General features: G+C 47.1%; 1 protein-coding gene and 1 long non-coding RNA gene across 4 annotated transcripts in view; one reads left to right on the forward strand and one right to left on the reverse strand.

Moving 5' to 3' along the window:
• ADAM12 (ADAM metallopeptidase domain 12) overlaps positions 1–10,696 on the forward strand; it is a 345,968-nt gene extending 335,272 nt beyond the window's left edge. For both annotated transcript variants that reach the window (XM_036113627.2, XM_078076981.1), the window contains 2 exons: positions 3,678–3,811; positions 5,820–10,696. In XM_036113627.2, the coding sequence (XP_035969520.2) occupies positions 3,678–3,811; positions 5,820–5,880 (195 nt within the window). In that variant the 3' untranslated portion in view covers positions 5,881–10,696. The remainder of the gene's footprint in view (positions 1–3,677; positions 3,812–5,819) is intronic.
• LOC118549341 (uncharacterized) overlaps positions 1–12,750 on the reverse strand; it is a 28,143-nt gene extending 15,393 nt beyond the window's left edge. For both annotated transcript variants that reach the window (XR_013449563.1, XR_004924052.2), the window contains exons 1-2: positions 12,614–12,750; positions 11,991–12,283 (exon numbers count right to left, since the gene is read on the reverse strand). This is a non-coding gene — a long non-coding RNA (uncharacterized LOC118549341). The remainder of the gene's footprint in view (positions 1–11,990; positions 12,284–12,613) is intronic.
• Positions 12,751–13,376: the final 626 nt, after the last annotated feature.

The raw sequence follows: 13,376 nt of genomic DNA on the forward strand, positions 1-13,376 counted from the left end.
GAGGGAAGAGGGGTCTGGCCTTCCCTGCTCCCAGCAAGGACTCTGTGGGCCCTGGCCCTGCTCCAGGCTGGCACGGGTGGCTGGGCCTGTCTACACTGCTGCTTGTTCAGCCCGGACATAGCATGGTATCTGCTTACTCCTCACACCTGTTTCAAGCAAGGGGGGCTGGATTTCCCCTCTCCACTGTCAGGATGGCCATGGCAGGCATTCTCTCCCTTCTCATGACCTTTCTTCACCCTGGCCTGCTGGACACTTTGCCTCCTTTTTATATGTTTGTTTGGGGTTGTAAATTTTTTCTCAAAGATAGAGTATTACTCCTTTATGTGCATTTTCTGTACTGTTTTCAGGTAGTCTCAGAAAGAAGGGTCAAGGTCATCTTACAGACAGGTGTTAGTGTGTTCTTTTAAGAGAGCTGATGTGTCAAGACCTCTGCTTTTTTGAAGCAACAATAAAAAGAAATTGCCGCATTTCCCTGAGAACTGGTTATCCTTGGAGTTCTCTTGAAGCGTATTCCTCACAGAGCCAGACAGAGGCTGAGTGTGGGTGGTGAGGCTGATGGCACCCCGGCCTTGCGTGGCCCGTCGGGGATACCCGAGGTGTTGCTGGCATTTTCCCGTGAAAACATCTGATCTTCCTGTGGAGAGGTCTCTGATAAGCAGGACGCATTTACTCTCGCTTACACAGAGGTAAATAATGGTTGATGGTGGTGGTGAAGGCAGAGGACTCTATTTGGATTTAAAAATGTATTCTCAACCCTCTAAAAACTTTGAACTATGCAACTGCTGCTAAAACGTGAGCAGAACATGGACAAATGGGACAGTTCTATGTAATGGTGGATCTCGATTTTCCTCCAATATCTGGAAGTTGAAAAGGGAGAGAAATGGGGGTCTGAATTCCTGATTTTAATCGGTCTACAGGAATATTTATTGAGTATGAACAATCTGGCCTGGAGTCCTTTCTCCACTCCATTCTGAGGACTCTTTGTGGCCAGGCTGGACTTTTCTTGGAAACCGAGTTTACAAAGGCAGCATGAAAAGCGATGTCTGACAGGGTGTGTAGGACTCTTGCCCCTTCCTGCAAGGTCATGGCCTGTGCAGCTAGGGTTTCCTCCCACCTGTTTGTAGGCTTCCCATCGCCATGCCTGATATCTGAGAAGGGAGGATGCATCATCTTTCACTAACTTCACATTCGGATCTGGCAGGAAGTAGACATGTCAACCTAGGCAGCATCTGCGAGTGTGACCGGTTTCACAGTGGATCGGTGCCTTGCGGATCCCAGGGTTTGATGTCAGAACTTTCGATCAGCATTTCCATGGTTTGGGCTTTGGTCACTATGGTGACCGTACAATTTATCCTTTAAACCAGGACATAGCTGAGAGAGTGGTGATTAATAATTAAACAGGGCCATAAACATAAATTGCGAATGTCCCAAACAAACTAGAATGAATGGCCAAGCTACCTATCTCCTGAGTTTCCGTGATAAATCCAAACATATTATGATACATTATAACAGGGATCTCACTTTTTCTCCACTGCAATAAAAACCTGACATTATCTTTATTACCAAGACCAGATACTTATTCATTCTTAGCAGCAAAACTAGTGTCATTTAGTAATGAATCATTTAAATCTCAAAGCCTTTCAGTTTTATAGGTGCACACATTCATTTTTACATCACACACTAATATCTTGCTCATAGTCTTCTGCCCTCTTCCAGGAAATGGAGCTTGATTTACTCCCATAGTTTATTACCCAAAGTTTGCTGGTAGGATTGCGGTACCTTTAGGTGGTAAATTCGCTCCCCAATAGCTGTAGGATAGCTTACACATACTCATTGGACACTGTGAGCCAGGACCTGCACAGAGAGCTTTCCAGATAATAGCTCCGTCCTCACATCAACCTCCTGAGGAAGGTCCTGTTAGCACCCCCTCTACAACTTAGAGGCTCAGTAACCCTTGTGTTTGTGCAGAGCCTGGTTGAATATCCAAACAGCCCGTCCTCAGTACACAGCCTCACAGGCACATTAGATGGTCTTTATGCCTACTTAAGGCATTTGCTCTATGTTGTTTCCTTTAATAAGAACTGGTATAGAAATGTCTCTTTGAAGTCTGTCCCTTGGTCAGTGGCCCGTTGCTCGTTGTCTCAACTTGGCATATTTTCCATACAGCTGTGGTTTCCAGACTTGCTTCCTCTGCTTACAAAGATATGTTCAATGGTGATTATACACGTTTGTGTTCTTTCAACTGAGCTCCATTTGCGGAGGAAATGTAATTTTAGTGGGGTAAGTACTGTGAGAAATTCAAGTCAAGTGTTTCAAAATCCTCTTGAGTGGTCTTGGAAGTATGGAATAGCGCGTCCTGTGCCAGTGAGGTAGATCATCTTCTTATTAGCACATCCTGTCTTCCTTGAGGTTTTGGCGCCATTTCCTACAGACTTGCCCTGCATTCGTGAGGGCTTCTAGGCTCCAAGGACCAGAGAAGGCAGTGTCTTGGCACCTGTGTTCACCGTGGGCCAAGAGGAGAACACGGTCAACACTTAACTGACTTCCCACCCCAGGTCCCACTCTGCACCGCCTCTTCTTAGGGTAGCTGGGGGAGGGGCCCCTGAAACAAGTGACTTGTGGTTTTACTGTTGTTTGTTGCTTTTTTTTTTAAGATTTTATTTATTAGAGCACAAGCAGGGGGAGTAGCAGAGGGAGAGGGAGAAGCAGACTCCCTGCTGAGCAGGGAGCCCGATGCGGGACTCGATCCCAGGACCCCAGGATCATGACCTGAGCCGAAGGCAAATGCTTAACCTACTGAGTCCCTCAGGCACCCTCCTGTGCATCATTTTATGTAGTCTACATAACAATGCTCTGAGATAGGCCCTTTTATCTCCCATAAAGGAGAAATTGAGGTTTAGGCCTATCAAGTGACCGGCACAGTCCCAAGGCATTGGTCTTTAGATAAAGCCCAGTGTAGAATCACTCCCAAGTTCATGCTCTGGTCCATGTGACCTTTCCATTAGCTTCCTTAGAGAGTTACACTTGTCCCTCAAAACACATTCTTTGGTTTTCTTCCTGGTTGTCATTTTCTATGTGAGTTTGTGATTCTTTGAACTAAGTATTTTGGTAGAAGAATTTTGGTGCATTTCACTCAGCCATCTGGATCATCACTGGGTATACGGACACCACAGTGGTGGAGGAAAGATGATTACTTGTGTTGGCAAATTCATTCACAGTTGAAGGAATTCTGTTACACAATTCTGGAAGATTAGGATTTTTACCAACCTCTCAATTTTAGGCCTTTACAAATCGAAAGGAAGCTTAAAGACACAGGAAAGCTTACATCCTCCAGGTGGCACTGGCCCAGAAATGCCAGTGTCCACTGTGTCCCAAGACCTGTGGCCAGTGTGCCATCTGGAGCCCCTCCTTTGAGTGTAACTATGTGAGCCTATTGAGACACCTGTTAAATGTTAGAGAAAATGTTGGCAAGAAGATTAACAAAGGTCAACCAGCTTGTATGGCGAGAGGATGCGTTCAGAAAGTTTGCTCCGGACGTGAAAACTGTATAGCCTAGCAGCTGGCCCCAATCTCCAGCTCCTGCCACTTTGCAGGGGACTCTGGTGGCTCCTGAGGTCAGGTTCTGGTCACAGCTCACAGAGATGGGCGATCACACATAATCTTGTGGTTTGTTGCAGGGAACGCGTAAGCCAAACCCTCCTCAGAAGCCTCTGCCTGCAGATCCTTTGAGCAAGACCAGCCGGCTCGCCAGCGCCGCAGCCAGGACCCCGGGACAGCAGGAGGCTGAGCGGCTGCACCTGGTGCCCCTCAGGTCGGTGTAACGGCCCCGCCCATCGCCTTCTCCCCAGAACCGTGTGGGGCAGCCGCACCGGCCTGTCAGGACGCAGGCCCAGTAGTCTCAGGCCAGGCTTCCTATACCCCAGTACCTGGGAACAGCATAAAAGAGTGGCCGAAGCAGACAGGAGCATTAGCAGGAGGCAGTCACAAGCCTATACTCCCCGGGATCACCCAGGGGCTCTTGGCAAGAGCCCCAGTGTCCCAAGAGAAACCAGGATCAAGTAGCCCTAGATCGTGTGTCTGGGAAAGCAGTGACTCTTGAGATGGGCCAACCCCATCCCCCAAAAAGATGAAGACGAACAGCCTCAAAGTGCTGTGATCCTATGAAGACTGAACATACCTCCAAAACCATCGGAAACCTTCATAAACTCTGCCCCATCCCCGGGGGCCTGAGAAAGGAGGTGAGGTGTGTCGGGGGGAGTCACATATGAATGAGGGAGGTGAGGTGAGGAGTTAGTTCCTGAACACTTGGTACAATGGGGAGCTTCTCCAACCAACTAACAAAAGGAATCTCCTTTTCGGGACTGTTCCCCAGCCGTGGCCATCGCTTACCCTATCCCACAGGATGAGGAAGGTAGACTCCTGACCCAGGGAGGTGCGCCGGCTCTGTGCCGGGGCTGGTCCATGCTGGTTTTCGAGAGCCATTCAATTTCCAGGAATCTTGCAAGCTAGGTGTTAAACCGAGCCACTATTACATAAACGCCTACTGAGACAAGTTATGTGAAAAACATAAAAGCCTCAAAACCCCTTTTTTACCTTTTTCCGTTACCTATGTTCTGGAGGTTACACACAGCTATTTCTGTATGGCGGAAATGCCATGGAAGGTGGCCGGCTCACACAGCCGGAGGATTTACACCCTGGAAACAGACAAGGGCTACAGGTTGGCCCCCCTCGCTCCCCACAATGGGTAGGTTAAACCCGCAGCCAAAACACCCTTCTGACACGCATACCCCCTTGGCAGGAAGCTTGCTGTAGGAGCTCGAAAGAACCAAAGGTAGGCTGTTGGCCAGGCCCTGGGCTCAGTAATTCAGTGTCTCCAGCGGGGAAGACACACGTTCGTGATGTCATTACAGCTTTTGGGAAAAATGTTTGGCCTGTGAGAGAGCGAGCGGCCTCATAAATCCCAGCGATAACACGGGTCAAGGGGGCAGAACAGTGGTTTCATTCCCGACTGCATAAATACAGAAAGATTGCAGAGCATCCTAATTATTTCACTGTGGTTTGTATGCCGGTCTTAAAGTTACTTTTCTTGTTCAAAAGAAAAAGCGCTGCTTTACACGGACCCGAGGGGAGGGCGCTCTTTTCAAACGCCATCAAGCCGCGGCCCGTCGTCCCCTCTGCCGGCCCCTGACACCGGTGCGAGCTGGTGTTGGTCTTGCTCTCGAAGGAGAAGAATTCGTTTTTGAGGGATCCCACGTGCCCCGGCTCTGCTCCCCAGACGTGCCCGGGCTGATCCGGTTGCCGAAACGACACACCCCGTCAGTGTAGACGCACGCGGGATGGGGACCACTTAGGGCCCCAAATGCCAAGTCGCTCGGGGGCTCTTCCCGTTGATGACAGCCCCACGGACACGCACAGCTACGATGCGTGTGCGGAGTTCAGGGAAACTCTTCACTAAAATGTGTCTCCTCTAGGTTTTGCTTTTTCTCACGTGGCTCCTAGAAGAGGTTCGATGACCTACGTGGCTCCCATTTTTTCTAGCGAGTGGGCACGGTTCTAGAGGCAGCTCGTGGAGAGGAGGTGGGGCTCTGGCGAGGGTTCCTCTAGTGGCCAGGGGCATAAGCCACCAGCAGTCTCCCCGAGGGGACCCGCAACCCAGCCGCAGCCAGAGCCGCCTCGGGCCTCAGCACCGGGGGTGGGGGCCGATCCTGAAGGCCCAGCCCAGGGCGGGGAAAGACCCCGACCGCAGACGTCTGCACCCGCAGAAGCCGCTCTCAGGGGTCCGCCTACGACTGTTACAGTTTTGTTTTCTCTTGCTGCAGACCCGCTCCTAAACACCCCCATCAAGCGCCCAGACCCCCCCACGCCGCCTACACCAAGTGAGAAGCAAGTCGACACCTTTTTTCCGACAGTGAAGACAGAAGTTTGCACTATCGTTCAACTCCAGTTGGAGTTCGTTTTTTGTACCAACTTTTAGAATTTTTTTTTAAATGTTTAAAACACCATTATTCTCCGAACTTTGAGCTACTGCCGCCGGTGCTGTGCTATGGTGCTCTGTGTACTTGCTCAGGTACTTGTAAATTATTAATTTATGCGAAATGCTGGCTACAGCGCGGTGCGCTGCGGGAGGCATTTTTACCATCACTGAGTTTTCCATGGAAGGAAGGCTTGTGTGCTTTCAATAGTTTAGTGAACTTGAAATATCATGCTTTATGGGATTCTGGACAGGAGGTTGACTTTTTGATCGAGGCTTTATTGGCAGAACGGTTCCCCAACTATCCACGGCCGTGGTTATGGCGCAGACCCAGCTCCGGAGACCCCAGGTAGAACCTTGAGTGATTCTCTGGAACCCCTGATCTCAGCCCAGAGCCAGGGGCTTCAAGTCCAGGCTGGGCTGGGCTTTCTGTGAGCCCCTGGGCCTCAGCCACCAGCAGCCACACCTTGAAGCTCCAGGATAAGGAAGGCAGGCTCTGGCTTCTGACCAGGACGGTCTGGAGAGAACCTGTGTAGCAGAGAGGAATTTTAAGGTGTGGCCACACCAGGGCAGAAACTTGACCTTGAGCTCGCAGGCTGTGAGCACATTTGAAGAGCAGGCCAAGACCGTTGCTTTACAGAAACACTGCCCTTCCCACCATGCTGGCCTCGGCACCTTATTTAGATGGGGAAGGGGGGTGTTTGTACAAGCAGGCTACCGCCCAGACACTGCAAACCTCCGGCCCCCTGTACTGTTTGGAGCTAAGCAAATTCCAGTACAATGATTCTGTGTTCAGACAGATAGAGGAGGCTTTCCATGGGACCATAACTATTTTCAGATGTGAACCAGTAACCAGATCTAGTGAATCAATGCTGTAGATAAAAATTAGGCAGACTCCCTATGCCCACAAAAACTACAACCAAATGGAACCCCGTGTGGCAGGCGGAGTCTGCCATCCAAGTTACTAGTCAGTTATTTAGGGGGCATTCTATGTTCCCAGCTTGGCTGTGGGAATCTCTGAAAGATATTTTTAGCATAAGATCTGAATCCTTTTTTTAAACCCTCACAACCTACCTGTTGAGCGTTGCAGAATGTGATAAGGAAATCAATTTCCTAATCCTAAATATTCATGAAATGCGGTCTTGGGTAGCAGCCCCTTCAACCTTTTACTCTTCCAATGTCTGACTGGGGAGCCGTTTTCACAAGGAGATCTTGAGCTGCCTGTACTAATGGCATGAAAATTACAAAAACACTCAGACAAGGTAAAATGCCATCATGCCTCTGCCTTCTAGTAGGGTCACATGGGACTCGTTTTCACATTAGAAGGCAGTTGACAACAGTTCCGTAATTCACTCTGAGTGTTTTATGATAAAGACTTCAGCTGGGGTCATTTCAATGGTTTTCCTATGCCTTGAAGCAGAGACAAAATATACCAAGAATCGGTTTGCCTTCCGGAAAACAAGACTGCATTGAACTCTCCCGGTGTCCTCCACTGTATCTAGGCAACACAGTATTCATGATCGCAGATAAACTAAATAAATCCACGTCACAAACACACAAAAGGGAGCCCAGTTCTGCTACATTCCATCATACAATTATTAATTTCGTGAAAAGGCAAAGCCATGTTAGAAAGTCTTATGTTGTTGAATACCTACAGAATTACTGTAACTGAGAGTACGTTCGGCAACCATATCAAGGCCCAAACACGTGCTGTTGAAAAGTTTACAGAATTTTTATGGTGCATTATGTGGGTATTATCTTTACAGATGCCCAGATCTTTAGCTCTGTCATTTTAGCCCCTCCTCCTATTGTGAGGAAGAGGATGTGAAGTTTGTCTTTTGTCTTTTTTTTTTTTAAATCCTTAGCTAGAATTCCTGTGCTTCCATTTCAGAGAACCAGGAATATTTTTTTGGTATTAAAAAAGGTTAACGCTGTGATCTTACACCATGTCATCAATGGCCATTTAGGGGCTGCAGCGGATGACACATTCCTATCTCTACAGTACAGATTGCATTTACAGAGCCTTGCAAGTTATTTCTGGATAAGAACATGTTTAAACCTAACATCCCCTGACCAATATGCAGATATTAAAGGAACAATACTTCCAAGATGCAGAACCTATCAAATGAAGCATTTTAGCAATAAGCTCCATTTTAATATAACTTAGGAAAAGAGCCAGGGTTTTTTTTTTGGGGGGGGGGAGGTGTACCTCTCCCTTTTTATATCGTTATAGATGTGAAAACAAAAAAATCAATACTTATATTTCCATGGCAGTCTATTTTTAATATTTTTAAAGGTTCTATAGGCGTGCATAAGGGTTGGTTTGAGTTAATAAGGCCATCACTGAGAAATTTAACATGTCTAGACCCAAAATAGGCCCTGAGGGTAGTCACTTTTTTCTTCCCCCTGTCTTGTTATAGTTGTAGGTTACATGACCCCACTTACTGGGAAGTATAGGGCTAATCTTCCAGGCATGCTCTTTAAAAGTTTATCTCCTGAATTTTTTGGTAACAGTTTGTTTTCCTGACACATGGAATCAGATGTGTAGCAACCAAGAGAAACAATGCATAACATTTTCCATTGTCCAAATATGCATACAGAGGTTACACTTCCCAGTGTGAATTTTTCCAGCTTACACATGTGGGATGACATCACAGAAACCACAAAAGCAACAAATTAAACTACATGAGCATAAATACTCCTGACTGGTCTCAGAGGGGACATTTTTATGCCTTCTTAACTTTATTACGAATTCTCAGGCTGAAACCATAGGCCATTGTTCTCCCGCAAATCAATACAACACAATCGCTGTGTCCCCTCAAAGAGAAACGACAAAAACTCTGATCCATGTGAAGCTGCTCTTAGGAGCCTGTGATCTCCCCTGGTGCTGCAGAGAGCCTGGTGCTGGGCCAGCTAGAACGCCCGAGCACCTTCCTGCCATCTCTCAGTTGATGTTTACTAAGCATTCTGAGCCAATACGACCCTGACAACTAAAAGGGCAAGATGCCTGGGCAGCTGGGCTGGATCTTTCTCACGCAACCTGACCCCTTGGCAGTCTTTCCTCATGAGGCTGATTTCATTGAGAACTTCTGCAACGGAGGGCTCCCTTCGGTGTTCTGGAAGCAGCAAGCCCAGGGCAGACTCGCTCTGGAGCTCCTTCCTCCCTATCATCAGTAGGACCCCAGCTAACCACAAGGGACCCAGATAAACAGGATACCAACCCTCCCCAGAAGTCTCACAGTGCCGTGCTGACCCCCAGATGGGACTTCACACGCTATGGCTGACTGGTGGGGGACACTGCAGCCGCCATCTTTTGTCCTCCCCACCACCCCAGAGGCCTGCCCCAGGCTGCTACAGTCACTCCCCCCACGACTCAGGAACATACACACATCGGACACAAGCAGCTGAGGCTAGTACGTCTGCCTCTCAGCACCCAGAGGCCGGTCCCTTTTCCACACCAAACCTAGTGCTGATGCCCCTCCGTGTGACAAATCTCTGTCTTCAGGGCTCCTGTAGGTCAGCCCGAGTGGGGGCTGGGGCAGGGTGTGGCTACCCCACCAGCCCAGCCACTGGACGCACAAAGCCCACCCTTCTCCAGAGTGGCGGCTCAGAACAAGCCCACCAGCGACGCCCCAGCTTTGAATCCAGCAGAGCGCTTCCCACAGGCCCATCACCCCCCGCCCCAGAAAATCAGTTTATCTCCGATGGCACAATTCTCTTGACTCACTCTACAGTTTCTGTTGACATCTCTTCCTCAAAAACCTATTTGGAAACTCCGATAGTGATACAAGTTACACACCAGGAAAGATCAGTGAGCCCCAGGCTAAGAACCATTTCTGTGCAGTGAGGATGCTTCCAGAAGCCATTCGCCTACACACAGATGTAAATCCCCTCCCTACTCTTGGGACATCACTAGCAGCTGACAGTCCGGCCCTAAGAGCGTGTTGCATAGGAGAAACACTAGGAGACAAAACACTGCATGTAAAATTGTTATAGCATTCAGTAATGGGTAGTGGTAGCCTGGAGATTTACCACACAGTGAAAGGAATTCTCAGTGGGCTTCAGCTCTTCCAGGTCAAATAGTCGAATAGTCTGGAACCCATCCTGATTTTCCACATCATCAGCAAAAAACCTGTCTTACGCTCCCCCTGTGAGTTTCCTTCCAGAAAATAATTTATTCAGTCCTCAATTTAAGCGCAGTTCAAATCCAGACAAAATAATAAATAGCTTGTGATTTTTTCAGTTTCACAAAGCAGCAGAATGACATCCAAGTTCATGGCCTATAAGCAAGCATGTAAGTAGGGCAATGATAGAAAAAAAGAGTATCAAATTAGAAAGACAGAAAATCCTCTAAGAGTCCAAGGCAGGACGAGGAATGGCAGACCTTCTATCAGGTTGAATTGGGAGGTTGTGGGGAAGACCCATGGTTTGAGCGTGTCTGGCAACTGTTAAGTAAAACTCTTGAACACTAGGCTGCAGGCCACTCAGCACAGCACACTTACAGCTACGAAATAGACCAGTTCCTTAAGTTCATCATGCTTCGTCCGTTTATAATGCTTCAGTCGGCTAAGTTGTTTTTTTTCCACATACCTTTCACGTTACAGTCTGTTGCTTTTGTACACATTTCTCATATTGGGGTTCTACAGGTAACAACCTGCTATTTCCGTAGAGAAAGCCATTGTTAAGAATATTATATCCAATAAATGGTATCCAGGTAAATATAAAGACGTGTCTCGTTCATTACTGACAATGTCACAAAAATGGGGAAAGGAAAACCCCTTATCTGTATTCTCACCCATTTACAGAGGCACAGGGAAGATCTGGAACAGTCCCTAAGAAACTAAAAAGCGTGGTGGTCAGGGGTCAGGTGCTGTCAGTCCACACAAACCAGTCAGATGACGGCACAAGAAAGAAGGTGTCTCTTAACACGCGTGGGGGGCGGGGCGGAGTCAGGGAGGGGGGACCAGATCCTTGTTTTGAACAATGTAAATGTATAACCTATCCAAATCTTTTTTTTTTTGAAAACTCACCTTATTTACAAAAGAGAAATTCAAAAAAGCATGTGGGGTAGAAACATGGACACCAGATTTCTCCAGAATGAAAATCTGAGTGTAGTAGAAATTTTTAGATTTTTGAAAAACAATCCAATTTCATAAAGAACTACAGAAAATACAAAGAAAAATAGATACACAGAATGGTAACAAGGGGTCTTTATTCTTACCACCTTCTACCCATATCAAAGCAAGTAGGCAGAAAACAAGTACCTAGAAGACCCCAATTAATAACATACTGTATGTTGGCTAAATGAACATAATAAAAAAAAATAATCAAAATGGATTTGTATCAAATTGAGATACTTCAAACATACAGAATATGCCTTCTTTCAAAGTGCCTCTGAAAAAGAAAGCTATATACACAGACTATATGTCAAACTATATATAAAACTAAACTATATATATAACTATTATATGTAACTATATAGATAACTATTATATATAACTATATAAGTGTAACTATTATATATATATATAATTTTATATATTAAGCCACAAAGTAAAACTCAAATTCCAAATGGTACAACAAACCATAGGTTGTGTCTTTCGGGAAATTAAAACACAAGTCAAATCACTAATCTCACTAAGGAAAAAGATGAAAAGCACATACACAAAGCATAGGAACATCTAGAATCCAACAGCCCACTGTAAATCAGTGAGAGGTCTCAGGAATATAAGGATGGTTCAATATTTTTAAATCTACTCATTCAAGTCACCGAATTGACAGATTTTCAGGAAATATGCCATATTAGGATTACCAGGGACACTGAAAAGACATTTGAGAAAACTCAGTATCTATTCCTGAGTTTTTAAAGATCTGAAGAAGGCCGGAAACCACAGGACTCGAGAGATGCGAACATCATTTGTGGAAAATTGAACTCACCTATGGCAAGATCTTATAGGCAGTCATTTTTGGCTAAATTGCACTGCAATAGCAAACCACGAGAGGATTATTTCTTACTCACATCCGGGGGTAAACTCTGGCTCTGGCTCTTCCTCGGGGCCCCGGGCTGATGGAGTGCCTGCTCCTGAGTCACAGCTGGTCTTGTGGCAGAAGGAAGCGAGATGGGGGGATTCGTAAAACTTCCGCCCAGAAGGGCAGGAGCCATTTCCGTTACCATTTCATTGACCAAAGTCACCCCATTGTATGGCCAAGGCTTCCGTCAGGAGGATGGGAGGACGTCTCCAGGATTTTGTCAATGAGAAGGGGCATGTGCTCTTGCCACAGATGGGGCTCGTGAACAGGATCTACAACAGACTGAGAAATGAACTGAAGATGAAGGTCAACATTGATCGTGGGGGAAAAAGGGCTGTGAGACGTTGTGACTACACTCTGATTTGGAGAGATTTAAAAAGTTAATCTAGCAAATCTAAAGGAATATGCATTCGTACAAAAGGTAAAACACGCATGAAATGTGTAAAGAGAGGACAATCTATGACCCACAGACCCAGTTCCTGAGGTGGATGTTCTAGAAACTATGGAATAAAGCTGAGAATTGCCAACATCAATAAAATCAACTGTGCTTTGTCTCTGTGCCCTTTCCCCCCAAAGCGTTGGAGCTTTGATGACCTTATAATCGGGCTTCACCTTACAGAGAAAATCCCACTCCCGTGCAGACCTTGGCAGCTGGTCTCCTCCTCGGGCCGAGTTAACCTGCTTCTCTCTGGAGACACAAAATGCATGTGGCCTCCTAGCTCACTTGGCTCACGTTCACGTGCATCTGCTGAGTTCGAGCTCCCGCACACGTGTGTCTAAGCTCCCAGCCGGCAGACCTGGCTGTGGTTAATGCCTACTTGTCTCCAACTATGTGATCAGCATCAAAAACCCTTCTGCTCCGGAGGCGAACCTTAATATACTTCTCTTTGGCACGGTCGTCATCATGCCAGCACGCTGGGTCTTTCATTGTCTCAGGGCATAAGGATATGCAAACACATTCTCAGACAGGTCTGTTCTAGAAAGACTGACCCTCCACCAGACACCTCTAAAAGAGTGGAATCGGAGTCTTGAAATACGTTTTTTTTTTTTTTTTTTTTACTTTGATGTGAGCCCAACAGCTGAGGAGAAAACCTTTCACGTGGCCTCCTGGGCTTCCAGGAGCGTCGCTCCAGAAGGGAACCCCGGCCTGACAGCGGGGCCTGGAAGGCCTGAAGGCGGGAGGGGAGGTCATAATTGAAAACACATGAGGGGAAGAATTTCCACAAGGTCCCAGAGTGGCTCAGAGGACAGCTCGGGGGCAGGAGCGGGAAGTGGGAGATCCGTGTCTGTCTGGGCAGCTCCAGGACATAAATATTTGGTTTTGTGTCGAACTCCAAAAGGCGCAAGTGCAAGAAAACATCCCCACGCGGCAGAC

Source organism: Halichoerus grypus, chromosome 7, assembly GCF_964656455.1.
Source record: "Halichoerus grypus chromosome 7, mHalGry1.hap1.1, whole genome shotgun sequence".
NCBI classification, from domain to species: Eukaryota; Metazoa; Chordata; class Mammalia; order Carnivora; family Phocidae; genus Halichoerus; species Halichoerus grypus.